General features: G+C 41.3%; 1 protein-coding gene across 3 annotated transcripts in view; it reads left to right on the top strand.

Moving 5' to 3' along the window:
- ST8SIA5 (ST8 alpha-N-acetyl-neuraminide alpha-2,8-sialyltransferase 5) overlaps positions 1 to 26,259 on the top strand; it is a 68,915-nt gene that overhangs the window by 28,512 nt on the left and 14,144 nt on the right. For 2 of the 3 annotated variants that reach the window (XM_075078939.1, XM_075078937.1), the window contains exons 3-5: positions 10,100 to 10,207; positions 22,932 to 23,024; positions 25,496 to 25,582. In XM_075078939.1, coding sequence (XP_074935040.1) covers positions 10,100 to 10,207; positions 22,932 to 23,024; positions 25,496 to 25,582 — 288 coding nt within the window. The remainder of the gene's footprint in view (positions 1 to 10,099; positions 10,208 to 22,931; positions 23,025 to 25,495; positions 25,583 to 26,259) is intronic. The other variant, XM_075078940.1, reaches the window with a different exon arrangement.

Below are 26,259 nucleotides of genomic sequence, written 5' to 3'. Positions count from 1 at the left end.
CAAGTGCACTTCAAGGGGATGGGGACCAGCGTGCTGGCATCCCCATCATGCCTAACTAACCTTGCAAAAAGAGGAGCTGAATCAGCTCCCGAGAGGTCAGAGGAACATTGGAGCCTGTGCTGGGGGAGACCTCAAGGGAGATGGCAATGGGATGGAGGAGGCAGAACAAACGGGGAGCTGAGCTGAGCTGAGTTCAGCTGCCTGCAAAGTCATCCCCACTGGTCATCCCATTCCCTTTCTCATTGCTGATATTGGTTGTTTTACATGATGCTTCTGTCTCCCCACCTCAGATAAAAGGAGAGAGCTCACAAGTATGTGGCATGTGAATTAAAGCTCAGCAAAAATTTGCAAACAATCACAGCTCTATCACAGGCTGCAACAGAGACTTTTATTGTGAAGTGTCCTGAAGCAAAAATCTTATCTTCTGCTACTTGGAGTTTTATTCTGACTCATAAGTTTCATTTGCTTTTAAAGGAAAGCGTCAAGTGGCTGAAGTTTTAGCACCAGAGCATAAAGGTATGTTATTTCCTCTCTTGAGCATCCTGGCGGTGCTCTCTGTGGCTTGAATGCAGAAAACAGGCAGGGTTAGAATCCCCACTCCTTCTAGACTTGCTTATTTCTAGCATTGTTGTTTTGCATCTCTGTTGTTAAGATGGCAAAAACACTTGCTGATCTCGTCTGTGAATTGCCAGTCCTTCTCTGTTCCCCAGATGATAGAAAATTAAGGTAATGAAACCAGTTATTTTAATATTTTACAGGTGCAAATTGCATTTCCTGAGTGTGTCATTCCCCAGTGTGTTACACTCTGCTCTCTCCTGAGCTCAAACCACAGGGGATGTGAGTCACTACAGAGTGACCTACAGATAGTTGCCCCTTTTGCTGTGGCCGTGGCCACTCGGCAGTCCCTAATACAATTCCCACAAGCCCACCCTGCACAGGAGTGTTGGTCTGCCTAGGGTTTGAATCATGTTGGGCTGTAGGAGCTCTGAAGAAGCTTCTTGCCCTGGATTAGTGAATTATAGGTGTCCCGTTTACCAGCAAGAAGGTGGCCATCACCCTTACTGATTAACACAGAGACAATTAAATCCTAATTCTAATCCACATAATACTCAGTAGCAGTTTACTTCAGTCTCTAACTTTGCTATGTGGGGATCTAGGCCTACTTTTGTCCATGCAAACAGCTATTTTTGAGTATTTGGCTGAATATCTAGGCTAACTACACTTTCTGCACTTTACACAGATCTGTTACCTCTGCATGACTAAGTAATAGTTGAGTTTTGCCAGTGCCCGGCATTCAACACCTGTGAATCAAAGCCCTTTCATCCAAAGTGCTTTAAACCCTGTCACATTTCTTTGAAAAACATCTCTATTATAACCTGCTATCAACGTGTTTTATGTTGTTTTGAAAAAATTAGCTGCTTGCCCGCCATGTGTATGGGCAGGTACAAAGCTCAGTCTTAGCTATGTTTGTAGAAAGCCAAATCCAGAACCCAGTCTTCTTGTTTGGAGTTGTGCTATGCCTGTGTCCCCCACAAGCCCAGCTGTCAGCGATCATGTCCATGACCGCTGACCTCCGTGGCCAGTGTTGCAGACCTCCTGGTAATTTGGTCTTTTATTTTTGACCTGATTGGAGTTCCCTGATCATTCTTACACTTGCTGAATTTGGTTCAGACATAATTGCTGTGCAAAGCTTTGTATAGTCTTACTTTTGCTGTGCCTCATTCTTACCCTTGATTGCTTTTTCATTTCATTTCTCATTTTTTAATTCAAGTGTATTCACTGCTCAGACGTCCGTGCCTCCCTCAGGCAAACTCTGGGCTTAACCTCTCATTTCTTTGAGGCATCCTTGGCCTCCAATGCTTGCATCCATTTTGCATTTTCATCAGCCCCACAGATAGTCACTGTCCTTCCATGTCCTCTTTAGTTATTTTTCGCTTTAGTTCTCATGATGAAAACCTTAAAAGCAATCTCTGTCACTGGTAGTTTCATGGCACTTTCCACAAGGACTAATACAGCCGAGGCTAGGCTTTTCACAGTCCCCACTGAAAATCTTGGGCAGTCAACACTTCGGAGGGCTTGCAGAAAAGGTAGGAGGAGATTGCGCCCTCCCCTTCTGTAGATGGAAGGAGGGAATATTGCCTGCTCCTGTGGCTGATACTGAGAACAGACATATTGACTCTAAATGGCATTTTGCTCATTGTCTTCCACATGAGTCCTCACTGCAACTGGGGCTCTGTGGGTATGTTTACACAGAAGAATACAGTGTAGTGTAGGGACACTTGACCTGGTGCTAGATATATTAGTTTTGGAAACATGAGATGCAAAGCAATTAGCTCATTGAGGTCTGTAATGCTATGGTGAGATTCTTTGTGGTACCCATGCTGTGTCAGATATCTTTGCACTGAGCTACTGTCTCAAATGTCAGAATTTGCTGGTATCTTAAAATATTTGGGATTTCCTGTGAGCCTCTGCACTTGGGGCTTGACTGGCTTTTTTTTCTTGAAAAGTTCACAACCCGTCTCAATGTCAACCCATTCTGTTGTGGGTCTTGTATTGCCCCTAATTACTACAAATAATAATATTTCAATTATTAATAATTATTACAAATAGAATTGTTACAGATTATCTATAACTCCTTGGATGTTTATCTTCCAGCCACAGATGAGAAAAGGAAAGATTGTCTTGTTTTGAAAGGTATCCTTCGATGCCCTTCATGTCCTAGTTGACACTTCATCCTGTTTAAGTAGACTAGTTGAATGTTTGTGTTGAGTCTATTTTATCTTTCTTGGGAAGCGATTTTAGATCAGGTTTTTCAGACGTTGCATGTGCATATCTGATACAACATTTAAGCCAAATGTGAAATGTGCTACATGAAACAAACCCCTTTTTCTGTATAATAGTGGTTATAATTCAGAAGCTTCCCGCCTATGTTTCCAGTTTTGTTTTTTGTGATAGTCAAAACATACTCCTCCACCACTTTATTACTACCATTTCCTTCTAACATGTAGAGCCAAGCTTGTCCCTTGTATGATACTGTATGGCTAAGTGTGTGATGTAATCAGACACGCTTATTTCCCACATCCTCCATCCATATTTTGTTTTTTTATGGAACCTATATTATTTCATTTCTTCCTTTTGTTGTGAATATACCATTCCTGCTCTCCAACATGTTTTCATACATTTTCAAAATCTTTCCTAGGGGCTTTCTCCCAGTAAGATAGCAAGTGATCAGCTCAGCAGTTACCCACTGTCGGTCAACCTGCAAAGCTGTAGGTCATTGAGACAAAGATTGGTCTCTATTAATGCAGTGAGCAGAAGTATGTATGCTTATGTATCCAGACTAAAACTTGCATTTTGCTAATTTGACTGGAGAAATAATTATTTTTTTCCAAATTGGACTGGTCAGATTAAATTCTGCTTCCTCTGAATGCAAACATGAGTTTTATAATGGACTCAGGTATCAAGGGGAGCAACCTGCTCAAGTACATGAGTTGGCCTCAGAAATGTTTTGTTTCTTTGTGCTGTACCTGGTAGGGCTATGCTCATGGATACTCCACTGAAAGAGGCGAACACACACATAATATTTTTCTGGAATTATAGCACAGGTGAGTTGGACCTGGACTGCTACAGGCAGGTTTACATTTCTTCCTTTCATCTGTGCTGTGTTTTTCTAGATTGCTGTGCCTTGAATATTTATTTCAAAATGAATTTGAGTGTTTGAAGTGATATTAAACTATTTAAGTAAACATTTGCCTTCCTCTTGTCACCTAACTTCATTGTCTTCAGGGACTGAGTCTGGCCCTTTTGTCAGGAAAGGGGGAGTTTTTGGACACAGAAGCTAGTCTGGCTTGACTCTGCTAGGTTGGATTTCATCTTAGCATCTCATTGTTACCTAGTGGATGCTTTACTCCTTTTGAGCCCCTCTGATGTCTTTTTAAGTGCAGTGCAAATAAACTTACTGTTTCTGGCCTGTGTGAAAAAAAAAACAGATCCTTGTTTTTTCTCCAAAACTCCTCTTATTGTTATCTCTGTTAGGTCCTATGCTTGTCTTCACTTGTGCAGCATTCTGTCATGTTGGAGACTTCTGATATTCCCTTTCTTGCCCAACTTCCTCTTACTCTATGATTCATTTTAGTGAGTGTTTTCAATCACTCCCATCTGCAGGTCATTCATGCATATCACTGTTTTTGTTTTATTTTTCATACACCCTGTGGACACAGTGAGTCATATTTACCTTATTTTGCAGAAGGAAGGAACTTGATCTTCAGCAAGATTAACCATCTGACTTTCCTAAACCTCTGTGGCATTCCTGTTAGTAGGCTAGGGGCATCACTTTGCATTTTCAAAGAGAGTAGTGTGATCATTTAACACTGAAGTCTTCAGTTCCTCCACTCAAGGGCATGAGAATTATGAAATGGGGAAACTGAGGTACAGCGAAAGTATGTGATTTTCCACCAACTTTAGGAAGCCCATACATAGCCTGGACTGTCTGTTTGTCAGGGCAGGGACTGTATATGCCTTCTGTACTTGGGTAATATGTAACAGTGTAGTGCAGCACAATGACCAGGCCTGTAGAAATATGATTATAAAATTATTAATGATGTATACAGAATTAATATATATATTATTAGCTTATAACTTAAAGAGGAGCCAGAGTCACAAAAGCTGGGCTTGCTGTCATCTCCTAACGGCCTCTTTGCTAAGGAGAATGCATATAGAGAAAGAAAATGAGAACCGCTAGAAAGAAAGAACAGGAAAAGTGAAGACAAATTAGAGGGGGAGCTCAAGAAGAAAATGAAGTCATTTGCCTTGCTCTTGGGGACATTCATATCTTCCTTTCACCCCTTCAAAGAAGGATTTTATAGAGTCCTCAGTGCTAGGTTAATGGTTGGACTTGATATTCTTAAAGGTTTTTTCCAACCTAAACAGTTCTATGATTCTATGACTCCTCTGCTTCTCCTTGCTTGACCATCCATGGTAGGCTAGCAAGCTGAGTCAGATTTTTGGCTTAGCTTCACTGATATAAAATGACATTGGTTTCTGTCTGTTTTTGCTTGCTTTTGGGTTTAGTCTGCCTCTGGTAGATGCAGGATAGGGGCAGTGGTAGCTGTCACCTTGAAAGGTGAGTGAAAATAGCCTGCTGGCTGGGGTTAAATGAGATGAGCTGGTGGTTTTTGGGGAATGGGTTGGCACTGTAGTGGCAGGTGCTCTTCCATGCCCTCTCCTCGCAACATGTGTCATGCCCATGTTGCCACTCAGTTCTTATTACCCATAGGTGCTGATCAGTGTCTTAACTCAGCTACTTGCACCAAACTGCTCTTACACCTTGAAAGCACATGCGTGTCTCCTGAATGAATTCTGCTGTGTGCATGGTCATGGCCTGCTCTTTGGTTAGAGCCCATACAGGACCACCAGCTGTGCCTAAAGTCTTTAGGGTCTTCTCCATTTAATAGATGTAGAATAGCTCCCCTTTAAAAGCCTTGTCTTCTTGCCTGAGCTGAATTTTCAGCTTGCCTTCATGCTTTAGAAAGGCAATGAGACACCCCTGAGGTGGGATCTCAGTGCGATGGCATTATGGATACAAAGCTTCTTGCTGCAATCTATCCACTTGTTCATTCTTGCCTTATAGTTCAAAAACCTCGTAATTGTTTGACATCCTCTACTATTAAAACCTCCATTTGTGCAGGAGTTGCTTTTTGTTTGGATTGCGGCAACAGGCTTTTTGCTTTGCTTCCTGCTGCTTCTTGACAGCTGGTCTTGACAAGCCCTTCAGCTTTGTTAATTTTCTGTTTTTTTCACCCCCTCCTGCTATTCTTACATTATGCCAGTGTTTATTTGACCACATACTGATTCAACATTTACAGTTACCAATTAGGATCAAAACATTACTTTGACATTTACCTGAAATTCAAGGTCTTTATTGCTAAGACACCCAACTTAACGGAGTTTCTCTAACGCAAGGCACAACATTGCTCATACTCTTATTTGTTAGGGGTAAGTTCTGTGATTAATGACGTCCATAAACCTTGATGAGAAATTTGCTTATAGTGAATGGGAAAAACATAGCATCTCTGCACTAAGACTGTTTCTGGTTATTACATCTTTTATAAAATCTTCCTGTGTCACTATCAGCATCACACACTGGGGAAACGTACTAATTTTAGAAGAAATAATGTTAGGGCAAATTGAGTAAATGAGGAAGTTCCACTACTGGTAATGATCCAGGTTTAAAATTAGCTTTTTATTAAAACTCTTTGGCATGACCTGTCTAAATAACATGGAGACCTGTATGTCTAAGTAATTTCCTCTGCTTTACTTCCCCTATTTTAATCTTTTCGTACCCTCTTTTTTGTTCTGCTTCTTTTTATCTTCATCTTCTGTGCTTCTATCCTGCATGTGCTCTTCTATTTCAATTCTGATTCACAGAAGCTTAGTTTACCTCTTCTTTGTTTACCGGCTAAAATATACTTTGTGCTGAGGGTGAACATGTTAGAATCTAACAACCATAATATGCCAAAGAAATATACTGATGGAGCAGCTCATATGTCCATTCTATTTTCTTAGGCTGTTTGCAAATTTGGCCAGAGAGTGTTTATGAACACTTACGACTTACATCTGAGAGGATTAGAAAAATGTATATTTTAAAAATTGAAATCTCCCAACTCAAGGCTTATTGAAATCAAAAGTAAAACTCTCAGTAATCCTGTTAGGAACACAATTAATTCAGGTCAGTGTTTTTAAATGTCTCATTCTTGATTTCTTCTCAGTCCTAATACTACAAATCATTATTCATGGGATTTGTTCTTACTAGGAGGAAGAGCTTAATGTACCATCACTCCAGAAAATACAATGCAGCAGCCTGGTCTCAGTCTTGCAGACTCCCAGTGAGACACACAGTCCTATGAGCTGTGTAATGTTTCTTCAGTGGTGTGCTTTGTGTATTTATAAGTCTGTATGTTGTTAACCTCTGGGGTACCTGTTGGAAGAAGAGCACTGTGTGGTCCCCTTTCCCCGTCTGGTTGAGGGCCGGACACTTAGCTTGACCCTGGCCCTAAGCTCAGCTCACAACCTTGTACTTTGTCCTTACCGTGTAGAAGTGTCATACTCAGACTCTTGCTTGCTCTCATTAGATATTTTTGTACTTCAGTTACACCCCCCATTCTGCCATTTCAAAGCTAAGTATTTTAAGCTGTTCATCATAAGACATATCCACCATTCCTCACTGTTAGTCTTCCTGATCTCCTCTTGGATCTTACCCAAAATGCGCATGTCCTCCTTTAAACTTGGTGCCTCAGCTGCAGGACACACTGTGCCCCAAAAAGGCTTGATGAGAGGAGGGCATTAAAGAGTGGTTTTATAATTTCTTTCACTTTATGGACAGATTCACCCTGCCTCTGACTTCGAGCAGTTAACTTAGCTTTCCTTCGAGCTGTTACATGTGGAGTGAAGAGGTACAAAGGGAAAGGACTTCGCTGAATGTTTTAATTCTTTATTTCATCTGCCCGAATATTGGCTATGCTTTAGGAGAGTTCACTGGTGAAGGACACACTGACACCAGTTATTTCTCTAGATTAATGCTGTCCATTTCCGTTTGGAAGTAAATAGCTAAGCCCAAAATATCTAATTTAAATCCAATTAAAAAGTACAATTCCAGCCTGGTTTTCCCACAATTCTACTCTATCTCTCCATGTGTTATTCAGTGCTGCCCTTAGCAATTAAAACATATTTTTAAGTTCATATATTTAGATGCCTTTTACAAAGACATACACGTTCAAATGAAACATGTTCCTATACCAGTTACAGTGTGGCAAAAAAATGTGTTAGACTGTGGTACATGCGAAAGAATCACAAGCATTTATTTCAACAAGCCTAGAAGTGAAGGTATCTTAGTAGAAGTGAGAATTTTCCTCATATTTTCTTCACACCAATATTCTGCTTGGAAGTCATACCTTGGGCAGCCTCAGCTGATCAAAAACGCACAGAGCAACGTGGAAGGTATGGGACCCCCTGACAGGCCATAGCTCTGCATTACCCTATACTCATTATAGCATAACCTGTACGCCCTTTGATGTGATTCTCCAAATGATCACCAGAGTAGCTCTCTCCAAGCTGAATGTAAGATGAAATCGTGTGATACCATCTCGTTTTGCTTATGGCAATCAGGGTGGTCTCTTCCTCTTGTTCTAATTTTTTGGAAAACAGGAGACTTGCATCCACATATTTAACTAAGAAGTAATAATGAATCTCGTGTGAGCAAAAATTTGACTTCTGTATTTGAAATGTTGCAATATTTTTTAATTTTGAAAAAGCAAAATTAGACTACTGGAGAATATGCAAGAAATGAAAATACATTTGAAAGATTCAGAGGAAGATTTTCAATGTTTTCATAGTGCTTTCCTCCCACCTTTTGTGATGGGAGGCAGCTTCGGAGGGCAGGGGGCTGTTTAGGAGGTTAGCTCTTTCCTCAGTTCAGAGAGTTGAAATGGCTTCCTACCTTCTTCAGAGTTCCTTCTCCCTCAGAATGCCTTTACCAGAAAGCCTGTTTTCAATTTAAAAAAACCCAAACCAAAATAACAAACCAACCCCCCCCCCCCGAAGATTAAAAGGCACAAAACATACAAGAATAAACTTAAATTCCTTCAAAATGTCTTGATTTTAGGTCAGAAAAAATGTTTGTGGTGACATACCCTGCAGTTCACTGGGGTGGCAGGGTCCTTCCGTCGTGCATGCCCACAGTACAAGCAACCCTGGGCTCCCTGAACTGCTGATGGAGGAAGAGTTTGCAGGATGGACAAGTTCACCCTAGGGTGAAGGCCAGCCTTTGATTGGGTGAATCTTTCCCTAGACTAACTTTACTGAGCCAAACTCTACTGATTTTCAAGAATGAAGAAAATCTCCTCATGTGGAAATGCCTGCACTTCAGGTATTTGAGGTTAGGCAAGGTTGTCTTAAAACACCTATGACAGCAAGAAGTTATGTGCACCCTTTTGTACAATTCAGAACAAATAAACTCCTACTATAGGTTTTTGAAGCTACTCTCTTTTTCTGCTGCAGGAAGCAAAGTGGCCTTATTTTAACGCCCCATATTACTCCTTCTTAATTTCCTATGCTTATAGCTGCTGCCAATTAGACTACAGGATGGATGTGGTCTGAGAGATTCTCCAGGCCTTGCAGTAAGCATCTTGACCAAGAAAACTAGCAGGGTCCTGGATGACCTTTCTTTCGGGCAAAGCAGGCTGGCAGATTGCTTCCTTGCTGTCCCCGCAAAGCCCAGCCAGGAAGTTAACTTTTATCATTGGCAGCACCAAATGTTCACAATTCAGCTGCCAGGCTTCTGAAATCATGAAACTGGGTTAAAATGGAAAAGATTAAAAATAACAATCTGCAAGATTCTTTTTCATTGACTTCTGAGCTAAGGGAAGGTTTTGACTTGTGTTGTCAAATGTTTCTTCAGACCCAGTTTTTTTAAATACATGTGAGATTTCTACCCAACTATAGGTGTAGTTTCCAGAAGACTGCAGGCATCATGGGTCTTGGAATGAATTTGTGAAAGTTTGGAAAACAGGGAGTTATGATGATTTTAATATGAATTGGCTTAAAAGATGTCTTATTCCTAACCAGGGAAAAGAAGCAATACATTTGCAGCATATTTGATGACTTAGAGAAGTCATCAAATGACAAATCCTTTGCAAGCGTGGCCAAGAAATCAGAGGAAGGACCCAATGCCCATGACATTTAACAGCTAGTGAGGGTGTAAAATTGAAGTTTGGAGGGTTTGTTTCTTTGGCCCTGCAGTTTTCCACATAAGTCTCCAGTTTTTTGCACTCGTGTGTCTGGGAATGAGATTTCCACCTTACTCCACACATGTGTATGTGATTTATGACCTTCCAATTTGGTTGGGGCATCTGGTGTTGTTTTCAGCCAAGGACTTGAAAAGTCTGTGGGAAGTGAAAATGAATTGTTTCCACTAGTAAGATGATGTCTTGTGGTTCTTGGTATCTTTTTGTCATAGTCAAGTTTCTGTGTTAAGAAAAAGGACATGAGAATTGACGTAACCTATGAATGATATAAAATATCAACTGCCTCGTTTTCTTGCTAGAGGGCTGCAGTTTAGCTGGCAGAATGGAGAGGAATTGGCAAATTGGACCGGCACCTTTAATTTCACGGATGACGGAGCAGTGAAGAGTGGCAGTGACACAGGCACCAGGTACCAACACCCAAGGGAATTACTATGGAGATCTCTCTCTCTTTGTATGAACCACAGATGTGAGCACAGGCTGTATGAAAAGTGAGGTTTGCAGTTTGCTTTGGCTGCTCGGTATTGCTCCCCATGGCACAGGAGATGCCAGTGATGCCCAAGTGCTGTGCTGTTTTCCCTCTTTAAGGCATCGGGCCCCTTTTGGAATATGCCATAAGCATCCCTGCAGTACACAGGGGGGTGACTTCTGTGTCCTGGCCTCTCCTGTTTCCATTCCCCCACCAACATTATGTGTGCCGGTGTGGGAGAGTGGGGCTTGGGTGGGCAATGTCCCAACATAACAGTATTGATGCACGCAGAGCACACTGGAGAATCTGTCCCAAGGCTTTCTTTATGATAGAATTTGTATTCTAAGAAAACATAGTTTAACTTGAAATCTTTCCAGGGCCTAGTAAAGGAAAAGTGTTCTGTCAGGATAAGAACAGAATATTTCCTTTGTTTACACTATTTTGAAAATATAAGAAGCACAGATGTGTCACTGCACTTTCTGTACTTATTGATTTGTAGTATGTTCCTTTTGACTGACACGTGTCTGAAGGGTCATGAAGAGCTATGTGTGTAGTCAGGAAACTGGCTGCAGTTTTGCCTAAAAAGCTCTGTGGCTATTGCAGGCCATCAGCACAAATCTGGGTACAGGCATAAGGTGAATATTTGGGGTATCTTCCTGGAACCTCAGTTGCAGAGGTTAAAAATCCTGAGTCATGTGTAGCATCAAGTTCATTAAGTAACAGGGTAATCTTAGAAAGATTGTAAGTGAAAGAAAAAATAAAATAATTAAAAGAAGCTAACACTTAATACCTGTGTATAAATAAGACTGTCTCTGGATAAATTGCATCTTTTTTTAAAGTATCATCACAGTATATTTTGGTAACCATATGCCACTACCGCTGCGGAGCTGATAGCATTTCAAAGGCAAGCGGAAGTACAGTCAGACCTGCCAAAAATCACCCAGTCTCACTGAACCACAGCAATGCTGTAATTCCTGCTACGGCTCTTTGCTGTAACGTGATCCTGTGTGAGTGCTACCTGCCACTCGGCTGGTTTAACTAGTAATGGTTCTTTATAAAAAGAACCAGCTTAAGCTGCACTTTTTCGCTCAGAATAAGGGAAAAATGGTTCATTCTATATAACTATCTATGTATGAGTGTATCTAGCTATCTGTCTGTCTGCCTACCACCTATCTGTCTCTACTTTGTTGCCTTTTTTATACATGCATCTATAGTCTGCATATGCAAAGTCTTAAGTCTAGGCACTTGGCATATAAAAGAACTGAATGTGGCACAATAACGGATACCTTCTTGAAGACATGAGAGAATTAATAAATATAGATTTCCCCCTCAAGGCACCCTTGACAGAGACAATTGAATCATCATGGATTGCAGGACAGGGAATGAAAACCCTTGACTGCAAAATACGTGCTAGTTGTGAGGCACTGAATGACAGTACTATTCTCAATCATTTAGCTCCCTCAAAGACAAAGAGGTTCAGGATGCAAATGTTTTTATGCAAACAGGCTTAAACTGCACAAGTTAGGCATAAATTTCAAAGGTTATAATATCAATAAAAGATGTAAATTTCAAAGTCCTTGTCATGTTAATGACTGTGGAGCTGAAAGGTGAGGATTTTGATGTAGGGATAAGCCTAGCTGCAACGTATATTGCATATCAGTGTGCTATAGATATTATTTATCCATTTGTTTACTGTCTGAAATAAAATAGAATAGCAAAATAAAAAAGAACTGTATAAATGTGGAGGTGAGACCAGAGGTGAGACTGTGTGGTGAATAACTGCAGAGCTATGTCATAAATTGTTTGCTGTTTACCTTTGATCACCTTTCTTACTCTGTTTTCACAAGACACCTCCTGAGAGTCTTAATCTGACACCCAACTTTAGGCTGTTGATATCAGCTGAAAACAAGCCTTCCTCTAATGAATAATTCTTTCCACCAAATGGGAAACTTGCAGACTACATTTTACCAAACTGACTTTACTTGTATATTTTTACATGCCTTCAGAGCATCATCTAAAGTGCACAGAGCTAATTATATGTCAGCATACACACAGTAAATACATTTCACTGTGTGGGTCTGCAGTTTATTGTGTGTTATCACCTCCTTGTGAAAGGTTTGGTGTTTAAAGATATTAATTGAAATAGATATTAATATACTTTTCATTAGCTTTACCATATATATATACATAGATACATGTTTATTCATACATATGTGTTATCAACCCATGTATATTCTATAACTACTCTTTATTTTTTAATCAAGTAACTTAATACATGGTGTAGAGACATTGACAACTCATTCTGTAGGAGTGATTTATTAGATGAAAATGAAAGACTTACAAAGCAAAGGCACACTGAGAGAATAAGTGCATTAGAATTGCAAGATGGCCAGGCTTCATGAGAGTCGTGGCCCTATCAAAACGAATAAACAGTGAAGATTAAACACAGCAGGAAAAGGATCAAGCAGGACAGAAACGAAGAACGTCATGTTATCTGATTTCAGTAAAAACTGACTCAGACATTAACTCATGTAAGAAGTTAAAGTGTGGCTTGCAATTGGAATGTTTTTACTGTCCAGGGGAGTTCATTACAGTTTTGAAAAACAAGGCCTACTCTGATTGCAGACAGCTCCACTACGGCACAGTAAGCAAGCTAACCAAGGTTTTTCATCCCAGTGCATAAGACACTTCTTCAGATTGCGTAGAACCAGTCCATGGAGATAAAAGCTAATATCATGAGATCTGCTCAGCGTGTGGTACAACTGAGAGTGTGGGTCATGTTTGTGGCATTTAATATTGCTGTGGGTAGATGCCCAAAAGAGATCTCTATTTGCTGGGGCTTTTTGGACACCAAAAACTTCATTTTGATGCATATTGCATTGCTGCAGGTCTTCTGCGTAGCACAGAAGTTGTGAGTACTTGCAAGGAGTAAAAGTGAAACACTCAACAACTCCCCAAAGCCACAGGGATGTGTACTTTCAACTAAAGGAGGACTAGATGGGCTGCCAGGGTCTTTGAAACCCTCACTCAGGTGCAATGTCAACCAATTGTGAAACACGCTTATTTTTCATTCTTACATATCAGCCATTGCTCAGATTTCTTCCTTTTGCTTTTTATCTTGTGCTAAATATTATAAATCTTACAACCTTGTGGAGAATCAGGTAAAGGGTTCTATCTGATGCTGGTTATGAGAAGTAACATGTGAAACTACTTCTTAGATCCCTGATTCCTCTATTCTCCTTTTAATATGTTTTGTGACTTACTGGGTTTGTGAGTCTTCATGCTTAAAGCATTTTTCATTGCCAGGAAGCTGCTTAATGATATGATGATCTATCTGCCATATTAGTTGGGTTACGGTGTCCTCTGCCACCTTCAGTCCATCTGAGCTGAAGATAAGGTTCAACGTAGGACTTATGTGGTGAGACCACAGAAGCCTTTGGTGGGTGAGAGGAGACATGAGCTTTATACTTTTGGGCCTGTCAATTTGTACACTGAATTCTCCAGTCTGACAACCTGGAGCTTTGTCCCCAGTGGCTGCAAAATAGAAAGTATAATCAATTGGATTAGTCAAATACGCATTTTACAAAAATGTGTGTAAGGGCTTGAGACTTCAGACCTCATTGGCCAGGACAGGAGCTGAAGATGTTCCTAAAGTCATTGTGCTAGGCTTCGTATACAAAGATACTAAAATTCTAAGAACCAGAAGGGGAAAAAAAAAAGCCATTGCTTGCAATGATAAACTAAAATATGTTTTTTTGAGATGTTATTGATGTGTAAATTCATGTGTTTTGTTATGCCTCCCAGGTGGTCATATGGATAACAGCATCAGCAGCTTATTTCAATCAGAGTAATGGGAATGGGCTTGATTAAAACAGCCAAACAGCAGTTTATCAAAAATTGGAAGAGTTCTGAAATGACACTGGTGAAATAGGACTCCTGCAGCATACCCCACGGCTGCTTGTCAGGAGCCAATGCTGCTTTGATACAGTGACTGTGAAAGAAAAGAAAAGAAACACGAAAGTGTCCCTAAAACTAGAATTCAGTAATCTCTCCAATAAATCATTCTAGGGGTGACACATTGTACAGTGAGAAAACTTCTAAACAAGGTTGAGTGGCAGTCTGTGTGAGAGAAGGCCCAGGAAGCACAAGGGGTAGCGGTGTTGATTCATAAGCATGGTCTGCAAGGTGGGCTTATCCCAGGTGGGTGAACAAACTGCAGGAGGTAGCCTAGAGTTTGCTATGTCATTTAAGGCTGTTTCTGCTCTAGCTTCTGCTGTTGCCCCGGTTGCTGTTTTGGTAGAGCTGTATAGGCTAGTATATTAGGCTGGAATTTTGGAGAGACTTGGCTCCCAAATATATGAACAGATGAGAAGGGAACAACGTGGCATTGGCTGGAGTGGTTGCTTGGTCAATTCACACTGCTGGTGTGGCATTGGACAGCAAAGCCAAGCAATCACAGATGATCTGTTTGTTGAGACATGAAGACAGGAGATCGAAATCAGAACGGCAGTGATCAGCCAGTGCCAGTTTCCAGAAGCTTTCATAGTCATGATGAAAAACATACCCTCAGGGTAACATAGCTATCATCTTAACTCTACCAATGTGTAAACTGTCTGCAAAGCCACAAGACCAGATCAAATAAAGAATCCAGAAGAGGAGCACCTCTATGACAGATGGATGCATGCACTTTTCTAAGGTTGCTTGGGAGGTACATAGAGCTATCAACGAACTGCTTTTAATGGACAGAAATATAAAAGCCTCAAACTTATGAATTTAGGTCTGTGGGTTTTTTTGTTTGTTTGTTTGTTTGTGGTTTTTTTCACATGTAAAAATATCTCTTTTGTAAGATAGGCAGGGTATCTTGGGAAATTGCCCTTGTCTTGGTGGATGGATGCTTCGGATGCCATCTATTACCAAAACCCAGAAAAACTTCTGACACTGTAAGTAGACAAATCTAGCCAAGCATTTCAAAACATCCTAGGTGGATGATCAGGAGGTTCATGAGTTAATAGCTTTTAATCCCAGCTATGTGAATCTCTTGGGTAGCATGAGTCCCTGTCCAAGAATTCCAGCTCCTGACTTTTGTTTGTTTACTCCAGTTCTTCTAGAAAGACAACTGGCCTTGAACTAAAGATGCCATTTCTATCTTCAGATTCCAGGCATCGGGTACAATTTTTCCTTCCTTGCTGTGCTGTATTGAAAAGCTTCCTGCTAGTAGCAATTTCTTCCTGGTGCAGTGTCTCCTTACTCAGTCACCGTTTGTTTAGATTAAGCTTCATATGCCTCTCATAATTTTTGGAACCTGAATCTTTTCTGCAGGTCCTTTCGTACCTCTTGCCAGTGTCTGAAACCCTCACACTTGAAATATCAGAACTGGATGCAGTAATTCAGAAGAGCTGTTACCACGTAACATATACAAAGATGTATGACCATGTTCTCTTGCTTATATTTTCTTATTTTTTCACATGACACAGTTTATAATGATGCATTTTGTTCCCAGCTACAGTCACATACTGAAAGTTCTTGATCAGTTAGACACCTACTACATGTAGTAGCATTAGAGATGAAGGTAGTAAAAGATTAAACCTGTTAATGCCAGTGACATTAGCATCAGCACATGGTAGCCAGGAGGAATGAGAACCATCTTTTTTATATTTGTTGTCCTCAAGGAGGAGGTAGTCAAATAGTTTCATCAACCTGTAGAAAAGAAGACTGTTGCTTCTCCAGCCTCCTCCCTCATGCCCACAGCATCTTCTCTTTCAGTTCAGTCTTTCAAGCACCATCCTGGTATAAAGTCAACACAGGCTCTCGAACAGCAGAAACAACACATGCAGCAATGTGATTTTTTTGTGCCGCATCCCTAGTGAAGTGTAAATTAATCAAAGGGCATCAAACATTTCTGCTTCACTTGCCAATTCTCACAGCAGGGGGATCTCATTTAACATCAGTTCGTCCACAGGTGTTTTCTTTTGCTAGGTGTAGTGTAGTGGCATTATGACTTCCCTCAATGTCAGAGGCTGCTCTTTTTCTTGGTGATAATCATGTAGTCTAGGCAGTGTCTATGAGAGCAGAACCCAAGGTCCCTGTTCCTTCCTGACATGGACTTACCTGTCAATCAGCCTCCACATCAGCTTGTTCATCTGCTGAATGAGGATCATGCTTTCCAAATAGGGTCAAAGTAATCTTAGGAGAATATACCATGGGCGTGACAGGATGCACTCTTTGGGGAAAAAGATCACTGTATTGATTTCAGGTCCTTAAACCTTTTGATGAAATCTTGTCATTTTTTATGTTGTTGCATAGAAATATTAATAGAAGCAAAGGCTAGCAGGATTTGGTGGTTCACCCAGAATGTACTTTCTGATGAAGTCAACACCTAGTTTGCTTTGCTCTGAATGGGTTTTCCAGAGCCCATATGGCCATGATATGTTCCACCTCAGCACTGTTTTTGCTACATGGGTCTGAAGATCCCATGCTGACCCTGCCAGATGAATGCGAGCCCATGCATGCTCTGGGGAGTGTGCTCTGACACACTTGCAAGGTTCCTGAGTAGGGAAGGTGAATCTAGACCCAAGGCTGGCCATGGATCTGCCCATACTGATGAGTACAGGCACTGCTAATTGGACAGTTCTCTTAATAAGTATTTAGTGGAAGCCTGCAGGGCTTGGTTCATTTATTCTCATTTCTTAGTCACTGGATAACGTGTATTTTTGGAAAGATCTTTGATTTTCCTGCAGGGTAGGTGGAATCCTTCCTGTGCTACACTGTGCTCTTGCAGTGTAAGTGCTGCAGCCTCCCTGCGAACAGTACAGAACCAGCACTGTAGGAACAAGTTAAATGGGAAGGCGTCAGGAGAAAATGGTCTTGTTTAAAAGATGCCCGACAATTACACTCAATTATATTTTAAAACCTTTGTCCACTGTGTCAGACAAATCAGTGCTTCAATCCAAATATCAGTTGAAGGCAGGATTGAAGTCTCAGGCTTTTTAATTCATGTAGCATGATCAAGAAAATCTTTCTTTTGATGAAAGCAGGAGCAGCCCAACTGGAGATTATCAAAGACCTAAGAGTTAGCTAGTGTACTGGGAAACCAAATCTTTCTCTCACTAGCGAGCTCAGTAAGCTGCTCAGCTGGAAGTGAGCTTGCAATGGGAGACATGAAGGTTAGGGAAAAATAAAGTCTCAGCTAGTCAAAAATGGAAAATTACCGAGTGAATAGCATCTCATTTCTGGGTATTCAGTACTGTGAACCATAAAAAAAGAGTACTCTCTGGGCACTTGCAGCTTGTGTGATGTTCAGATACAGGATTTGATCCTGGAAAATGTCATAGATTTGAAAGCTTCAGTTGAACTGGAAGGACATAGAGCCATGAGTGGTGTGTAGTACCCAGTACCCCGGGAAAGTGCAATCCCACGTGCAGGTATGACATTTGTTGTGATTCAGTTGTAGTTGTGTTCCTTACTGTAAAGAAGAATGAATTCTTGCATTGGTTTTCCTGTAGACTTGTGACCTTTGAGGGATAAAAGCTGTTTAGATCTCAGCAGAGGAGTCAAAGTCAATGCAGCAGAGGACATTCTGGTGGTGACATGTCAACACTGTTTTATGGATATAAAATATGACTGTCATTCTTGGAAAGCTGAAACACAGCCCTTTTCTATGGCAAAAGGGGTAGTGTAGCCAGGTTTGTCATTTGTCACTAATCAAGAACAGAAATCAAAATAAACTGCACTACACCCTTGCTTCTTAGCTGGATATCAGATTGAGGAAGGTGATGGGGAGGACAGTTTCCATTTGTGCTAATTAAGCTTTCTGACAGGCAAATGCGTCTTCGTTCACAGGGAACTACATGGATTAGAGTGGGAGTTAATAAGCAGAAGCAGCACTCAGAGCCCAGAGAGTGGGTGAGACTGACGCTTCCTCTGGGAGAGCGTGGGGGCTGGTCTCCAAACACACCCAGCAGGACCAGACCCTGCTGAGCAGAGGAGCTGGGTTTAAAGGACATCCGTGGGGGCTGAGGGAACCCATGTTCCTTGTGCTAGAGGCCAGTGCTGTGGAAAAGCTGTATTCTGGGAAAGTACAATGTGAAGCATTTCTGTGGGAAGAGGTTGGCTGGTGCTCTGGGGAGCTGCTTCTGTTAATTTGCCTCAGCGCCTGTAGCAGGAGGGGAATTACTGTGAAGCAAATAAATAGCACAAAACACCCTTGAAAGAAAGAGAAGAAATTTTTTTTGTGTGTATCGCCTATATACCATCTCGTGTATTCTTTAATGCCGCTCTAGAGTTATTAATGCTTGCAAACTAAGTGCTACAGCATCAGTAGCATTAACACTAAGGAGGTTTAGCATCTGGCTGGCTGCTTCAGATGTGGTTCAGGGTGTATGAATGACAGCCCAGGTGACGATTGTTCAGCAGCTCAGGCAGGATGAGTTGGTTTCAATCAAGCTCACTCCTTGGCCAGTAGCATCTTCTCCCCACTCGGTGCAGAAGGGACACTGGCGGCAGCGTCCCCTGCCTTTGCTGTGGGAGGCATGTAGGTGTCCCACTGGCAGTGTGTCATCTGGCCTGTTTCATGGATCCTCCCTCTGCACTCCCACAAGGTGCCAAGTGGTGAATTTGCTGTTGCCAGTGACTCTGCTGGAAAAGCTGGAGCTACTGTGAGAGTTAGTGACTTACAGGACAGTCCTGTGCTTTTTGGAGCTGTAGGCTAGTGGAATAACTCTCCTAAAAATGCAATACTGCCTCATGCATTTCCTTTCTGATCCAGGGGTGGTTTATTTTTTACCTAATCCTGTCCTCCTTACCCTTCTGCTGCTTTGGTAACACATCCTTTTCCATTTCTGGTTTTGGTTTGTGGATTGGGTAAACAGGCAATGACCAACGGGAATCTCTGGGACTCAGAAAATTTCATCTGTGTTTCATAAAATGACATCTTTGTCTCCAGTGCCACAGGCTGAAGCCAGCTTTCCCATGTGATAGCATGTGCAGCTTGACATCTGAGCTGCAGTTCTCTCACTTAGCAGCAGAGCCAGAGCTGTGCAGGAAAGATAAAAACACAAGTTAATCTAGATTTTTGCCATTCTTATCTGTCCTGAGGCACATACAGGGTACTGACAACCAGTGTTAGGTGAAAGGCGAGGATGAGGCTGATAGCCATTGCTATCCCCCTTATGCCCAAAGAGGTAGGAGTTGTGTGTAATGTGCTGAGTGTTGCATGGCGATGTATGCCTGCCTTTAGCTACTGTGCCGAACATGCGCATTCAGGGTCCCAGTCTTGCCTGACTCAAAGAACAAAAAGTAAGGAATGGATACTGCAAAACACACTAAGAAAAATGAGGGTTGCAGGAGGACGAAAACGTTGTCTGGACTGGTAGCCAGAGGGAACTCCTTCACCCCCATAAAATTCTTCTGTGTTCAGCAAGAAGTCCTGTGGTGTTGGCTCCACAGAAAGAAATTTCAGTTTAGTTTTGGAAATCTATCTGGAGTACATCCATGCAGGGCTTTGCCCTGGTGTAATCAGGTGAGCTCTTAATCCAACTTCAGCTGGAGCAGCTTTCAAAATACACAAATTGCTCAGCTCCAGCTCAACAAGCCAGGCACGCAGGAGATGTGCAGTGCAATGTATTTAGGCCACTCTTTAGTAAAGAGTGAATGTCCAGGTGAACAACTGAGTTGGAAGGAGGGCCCACACCTTTTGGTAAGAAACCAGGTGAAGGTTCAAGTTGCATGAACTTTATCTCCCTTCTGGAGGCCAAACAAGTCTTTTCCCAGTGTCGTGGTTTAGCCCCAGTCAGCAGGCAAGCACCTCGCAGCCGCTCACTCCCCCCTGGTGGGACGGGGGAGAGAATCGGGAGAGTAAAAGTGAGGCAACTCATGGGTTGAGATAAAGACAGTTTAATAGGTAAAGCAAAAGCCGCACACACAAGCAAAGCAAAACAAGGAATTCATTCACCACTTCCCACGGGCAGGCAGGTTGCTCAGCCGTCTCCAGGAAAGCAGGGCTCCCTCACACGTAGCGGTTACTTGGGAAGACAAACAGCATCACTCCCAATGTCCCCCCTTCCTTCTTTGCTGACGCGGAAGTCACGGACACAGCACATGACCAATGTGATCAAGCAAATACCAGTTTATTACAGACACAGCACGGTTAATATAGCTCTGTAATCAACTTATTACACACAAGCCTATTGTTTATTACACACAAGCCTATTGTTAATTGGTCAGTATAGCCTTGGGCTTTATCATAAGGATAGCCACTAGCAGCATCAGCAACTCCCGAATGTGGATTGTCCTGGTTTTGCTACCCTATAATGAGACACTCCCGCCGATGGGATGGGATGCGGCCCCTGTTGAGTAGCGTCTGTGGCCAACCTTGGAATTTGCAACTTCTCAGGAAGACGTAATGCCATCCTGCACGTCCCCACAGTAAGTTTGTACAATGCTACTTTGTAAGCCTTGGGAAATACAAAATCACATTTGTTAGTAATAGCTACATACATTGGTTTTAACTTGCAACATCCTTGAGGCCTTCTTTTTCACAGGCAGATTAAATCCACACAGTCTGATCCTGGGTTGTTCACTACGTGTCCTTGGCTTTCCAGATATCCCACACTTCTTCTTCCCCAGCTTTATATACTGAGCATGACACCATATGATACGGAATACCCCGTGGGTCAGTTTGGGTCAGCTGTCCCGATGTGCCCCCTCCCAGCTTCTTGTGCCCCCGGCAGAGCACGGGGAGCTGAAAAAGTCCTCGACCAGTGTAAGCGCTACTTAGCAACAACTAAAACACCTCCACATTATCACCGCTGTTTCCAGCAAAAATCCAAAGCACAGCCCCATACTAGCTACTACAAAGAAATTTAACTCTATCCCAGCTGAAACCAGGACACCCAGCTTTGTCATAGATTATGGAGCACTTTAAATACATAATGTCCTCTACAAAACTCATAAAAACATATTTGTTGGCTTGAAGACTATGCAAACACATTTCCAAATAGTCATATTTTTTAAAGTTTTCTTTATTAGGAATTTATGTTATTCTCCTGCCACCTCCTAAGTGTGTCCTTCTTCCTTTCAGTCTCAAAGTTTGTGCCTCTCACTGGATCACAGAAATGATTGGTTTGGGATTTGGCAAAGCTGAGGTGTTGAAAACCTCAGGGAGAGGTGAAGGAGACACATCTTAAAGTACCATTTGACAGGATAGAAATGTTCCCAGTTGGTAGCAGATTGCTTTGGGAAGCTCTTGGGCTTTTTCCAGTTGCATACAATATTCCCTTTCTCCCTTCTGTAGGTTTGCCTCTTCCCTGCTCTATCAGATTGGTTTCTGGATGTACTTACAAGGCAAAATTCAGAAGCTGTATGTTTTTAGATGCTTCTGGCCTTTGAAGGCCCTGTTGGAGGTAGCAGGAGATGTTATTTTCTGGATGCTCTCCCTTCCTACGGTTCCCCTGGGAGGTGTGAATGCTTACCACTTCTCCAGAACAGATCAAACATTGGATCTCGCAAATTTTTTTATTAACTATAAGCATAAACTACTAAGGAAACTAACAAGGCTTTCCTACTTTAGGGTTATATGTTCAGAACTGAACAGACATTCAGGTCAAACATGAATTTTGTTGTTCTTTTAAAATAATGCAAAACCAAAATGCTACATTTCTCTTCCAGGAATCTTATACTTTTCTTTTATATTGAAAATTTGAAAGATAGTTTAGAGTTACAGCCTCATAAATTCTGAGATTTTAAAGGATCCATCAAAATAACTTGCTCTATCTTTGGTCATAATACCTATTCCTCCAGTTCATCTCCTTGTATTTCTTCATTATGCCATAACTGCTTTAGGAGTATGTGCAGTTCTTAGGAATTAGTTCATAATACAGACTTCTGATGATAAGTGGTTAAACTGATACAAAGGTTGGTTTAAACCCTAAATCTTTCTTGTCGTTTCAGTACAGTCTCATTGAATTCACTGGACAGCCTGTGTTTTCTCTGGCCCCTAAACATGAGTATCTACCATTGTGTTTTTGTTTCCCTTCACTCCAGTCTGATGGCTGGAATTTAACCAAAAAAGTAAACATTTATTGCTATATTTTAGTTAAGAATATTTCTGTCATTTGTGCTGTGAGTATTCGAATCCTTTTGTTCTCAAAACCATTTCAATTTTTTTTAAGAATCCCCTCCAAATATACCAGAAAAGTAAATCCCAACAAAAAACTCAATAGCTTAGAGGTATGCAACAGTCTCCATGGGCAAAATGCAACCTCTAGCACTTTGCTTTCCACCTAACAGCAAAATTTAAGGAACTGATTTTTAAACTGTCAGCACATTCAGACACCCGAAGGATGGGAACGGTGTTCCTTAAGCAATCAGTGCTTTCCTCCAACTTTCAGTGGCAGCTGCCACGTGCTGACTGCTGGAAAAGGTAGCTTGTTGGTGCCTACAAGATAGAGGAACTTTTGTAGAGATGGACAAACAAGGCATGGGTGGCTTTTCTACAACCAGCAACATCTGTGTTTTCCTGTGAAGCAGTAACCTGCCTGTGGGCCCGTCAGTGTAGTCTTGTTAGGCAGAAATCATAAATCACAACTTCAAGCAAACTTCAGTTGATATGTAAGACAAGTATTCCAGTCTAAGCGTTATTTATAATCTTTTTTCTTGTCCTTCTTCAGGTATTTTGAATTTTATGAAGGGCCTTTGGAATACAACTCTACAAAATGCCTGGAATTACGGCAGGACATCATTGAGGTGAAGGTTTTGTCTATGTAAGTATGAATGAATGTTTGCTAAAAGGATATTTCTCAGGAAGGAAGAAAATGTTATCTTACAATAAGATTGTCAGAGATACAAAGCTTAAGAGATCCCGTCCATAGGGATCTCATGAAGGATTCCTGAAGTTCTTTTATATGTGCAAGTAGTCACATCTGAATTCAATCTGAGGTCCTTTTGAAAAAAACTGGAGGCATTTCACATACATTGAGACATCTTGGTCAGGCTCAGTATCACTATTTAGAATAAAATACAGAGTAATATTATTTGTAATATTATATGCCAGCTCTTCTACTGAGCGTAACTGAAGAAGAAGATCAGTCCAGACTGACTCATAGCAAGTGTCCATCCATCCATAAGGCTCTATGATTGACAGTGGCCAGCAGTGAAGGCTAAGAAATGAAGGAAAAAGATTAGCCCTTCCTGATAACAAATACTGGCATGGGGACTTGCTGAGTGGTAGGTGGTGACTAGACTACAGTAGTCAGAGTGGACAACAGACCTCTCTGTTAACTTGTTTAGATCTTTTCTGAACTCATTTGTACTTTCAACCTCTACAATTTCCTGCAGCAGTGAGTTTCACAAGTTAACAGCACTCACGAAGAAGTAGGCAAATGCGATTCTGAGATATAATAAAATATCTATATTTTGTCTTTTGTGGTCCTGTATGTTCATCAGAAGACTAATGAGTTGAATAAGATGTACCTCTGAAGCCACAGAGACAGAATCAGGCAAAAAAGTTAGGTTGCCAATGGAGCTCACTGGACAGAGTAAAGCAGGGTATTTTTGTGTTGCCCCTTTGCATTTACAGCATTGCACTGAATTTAAGTGCTTCAATGATGCTTAATCCCTTACCATATCTAAACCCAGTGGTTTAGTAACCTTAGCGAAAATCCACAAGGCTTATTAAAGGTCTGTGTGGTGCACTGAGAATCTAAATTGAAAGTGGAGCTATACAAGCGCATAGCATTAAGCAGTCAAGGCTACAGCAAATACAATTTGTTGCTCCAGGTCTACATGAGTTTTAAGCACGTCTCCCTCACTGATTCTGTGCACAGGAAAATGTAGGTTATGTCCTTGTCTTCTCTGTTTGGTATGGGATGAGGGATACATGAGTAACAGCTTTGCACTGCTTGCTGACTTGCAGTGCTTAAAATAAAAAGAAGGGGTGAGAATGTGACACTGCTGCCAATGTTCTGCTGAAGACAGGGAGATTTGAATTGCTTTTCTGCATACTTCTCAGATGGTACAGAGAATTACTAATTTCTCTTTGTCTTACCCAGTGGCGCACAGAATGTAGTGGAATCCTGCTCAGCTGCATAGAGTTAGGCTAGCTTTTAGGATATATGCCATTTGACATTAAGCTCTTTTACTATACTGGGTTCTTCTGATGTGCTTGCTTCTAATGTGCTACATTTCCTAAGTCAGCCCTTACGGTAATGGAAGATTTCCAAGTTAATGTGCTCTGGTGGGCTAAAGAAAGTACAATATGACCTAATTCCTTCCTGTAAATTCCACAGCCTGGGAAATCCTAACTTCTGTTCACTTTAAACATATAATTATCTTAAAAGTCTTTGCTTTATTCAAACATTCAAAGCCCTCAAGCCTGAAGAGAACTCATTAAGACCTATCAGTCTTTAAGAAATCAGGACTTCAAAATTTCCCTGCGAGATTCTGACATTGCTCCCTAACTCTAGGTATGTGCAAGGCCTTTGTTATCTCTGTTGTCCAAAACCAGAAGAATATGTATGAACTCTAAGGTACAAGTGGTTGGCATGGTATCACCAAAAATGTGTCATCCTGTATCAGCCTAGTGGAAGTAGGGGTGTAATTTTTTGATATAACAAGAAGTATGTTTATTTACAGGGAGGGAGGGAGAGGTCCTTAAGTAAAGAGCTTTTTGTGTCCTCTTACTCTTTCAGATGTTTATCCCTACACATGTGTTATTGCAGTTTACAAAATAGATTTACCAACAGTGCTGTTCTGTAGGAACTCATGGATTGAGATAATCTCACCCAAATATAATGGTAGTTGGCCGAATTATCGAAGTATCCTCTTTTCCAATACTACCTTCTCTGGGCCCTTCTGGTAGGTGCAACTTTTCCCCTCAAAGACTCTGTAGTCGCTAGACACTCATTAGCCTCTCAGCAGACTGTGGACAGGCTTTGGTACAGTAGATGCTTCTTGCTTGATATTGCATTTTTTATCCTGAAGAAATGGAGAATGCCTATCAGGCATCAGTCCCAAACATCTGAAGAGCTCCATCAGTACCTGTGTGTATGTGTATGTGGCTTAGAGTTGCTGTGTCTGAGCAGAAAAAGAAATAAAAGTGGTAAGTTTTGCACTGGATAGACTGACTGCTTTACCCTATCAAAAGCCTACTGCATGGTACCCTGGCTACAGCTGTTTTAGGAAATGAAGTCCTTGAAATAAATTGCATTTTTATTTTCCTTCTTTTGTCTTTTAGGGTGAAGCAGACTGAATTGTTTGACAGATGGAAAAGCCTACAGATGTGCAAATGGGAGATGAATGTCACAGAAGCTAATTTATTCAAGTAAGAATGGTCCACATTAATGAGACTGAGTAAGATTTACTTTAGTTTGAGTTTAGCTTCCTGTAGAGAGGTCAAAACTTCATATGGATAGCAAGAATAAGCATTTTAACACTGTTATTGCTGGAGTACTACTCTTTTGAATAAATATGGACTTTTTTCTACTTTTAAAAAAGTCAGCAGCAAAAGTGAAAGAGAGCTCTGCTGGCATGTGGGACAGTCTTCACAGGTAAAGCAAGGAGTTTGGTATGGGAAAGGCTTTTCCAGGTATGATTCAGGCAGATGTGACGGTGGAGCCAAGACTTAATGGCTGCATCTAATATGTCAGCCTAGTTTTCTGGTGGTGTAAAATGGTAATACCATTAGTGACACTGCAAATTTGGCCTACAAAATACTCAAACTGGATTTTTTCTGTGGTGTATTAGGTACTGTCAGACCTTGTTTATCACTTCCCTTTTTTTAATGGATTCTCAGCTATTACTCCCTGACTATCTAGGTATTTTTTCTGGTCTTCAGAGACCTCTACAGTTTGTTTCTGTAGTAGTCTGTCTTCATGTGACTTCCTCTTTGCTGAAAGCCCTCCATGGTCCTTTCAAGATACAAATTTTGAAATTGGTCTTGTGAAGGCAATAGTAGAATGAAGCCAACACAGTATATGAATGGTGTATATTGGTGTATTC

The sequence above is a fragment of the Phalacrocorax aristotelis genome, chromosome Z, assembly GCF_949628215.1.
Source record: "Phalacrocorax aristotelis chromosome Z, bGulAri2.1, whole genome shotgun sequence".
Taxonomy (NCBI): Eukaryota; Metazoa; Chordata; class Aves; order Suliformes; family Phalacrocoracidae; genus Phalacrocorax; species Phalacrocorax aristotelis.
The sequence above is the reverse complement of the archived record's forward strand: the minus strand, read 5'-3'. Positions and strand labels throughout refer to the sequence as shown.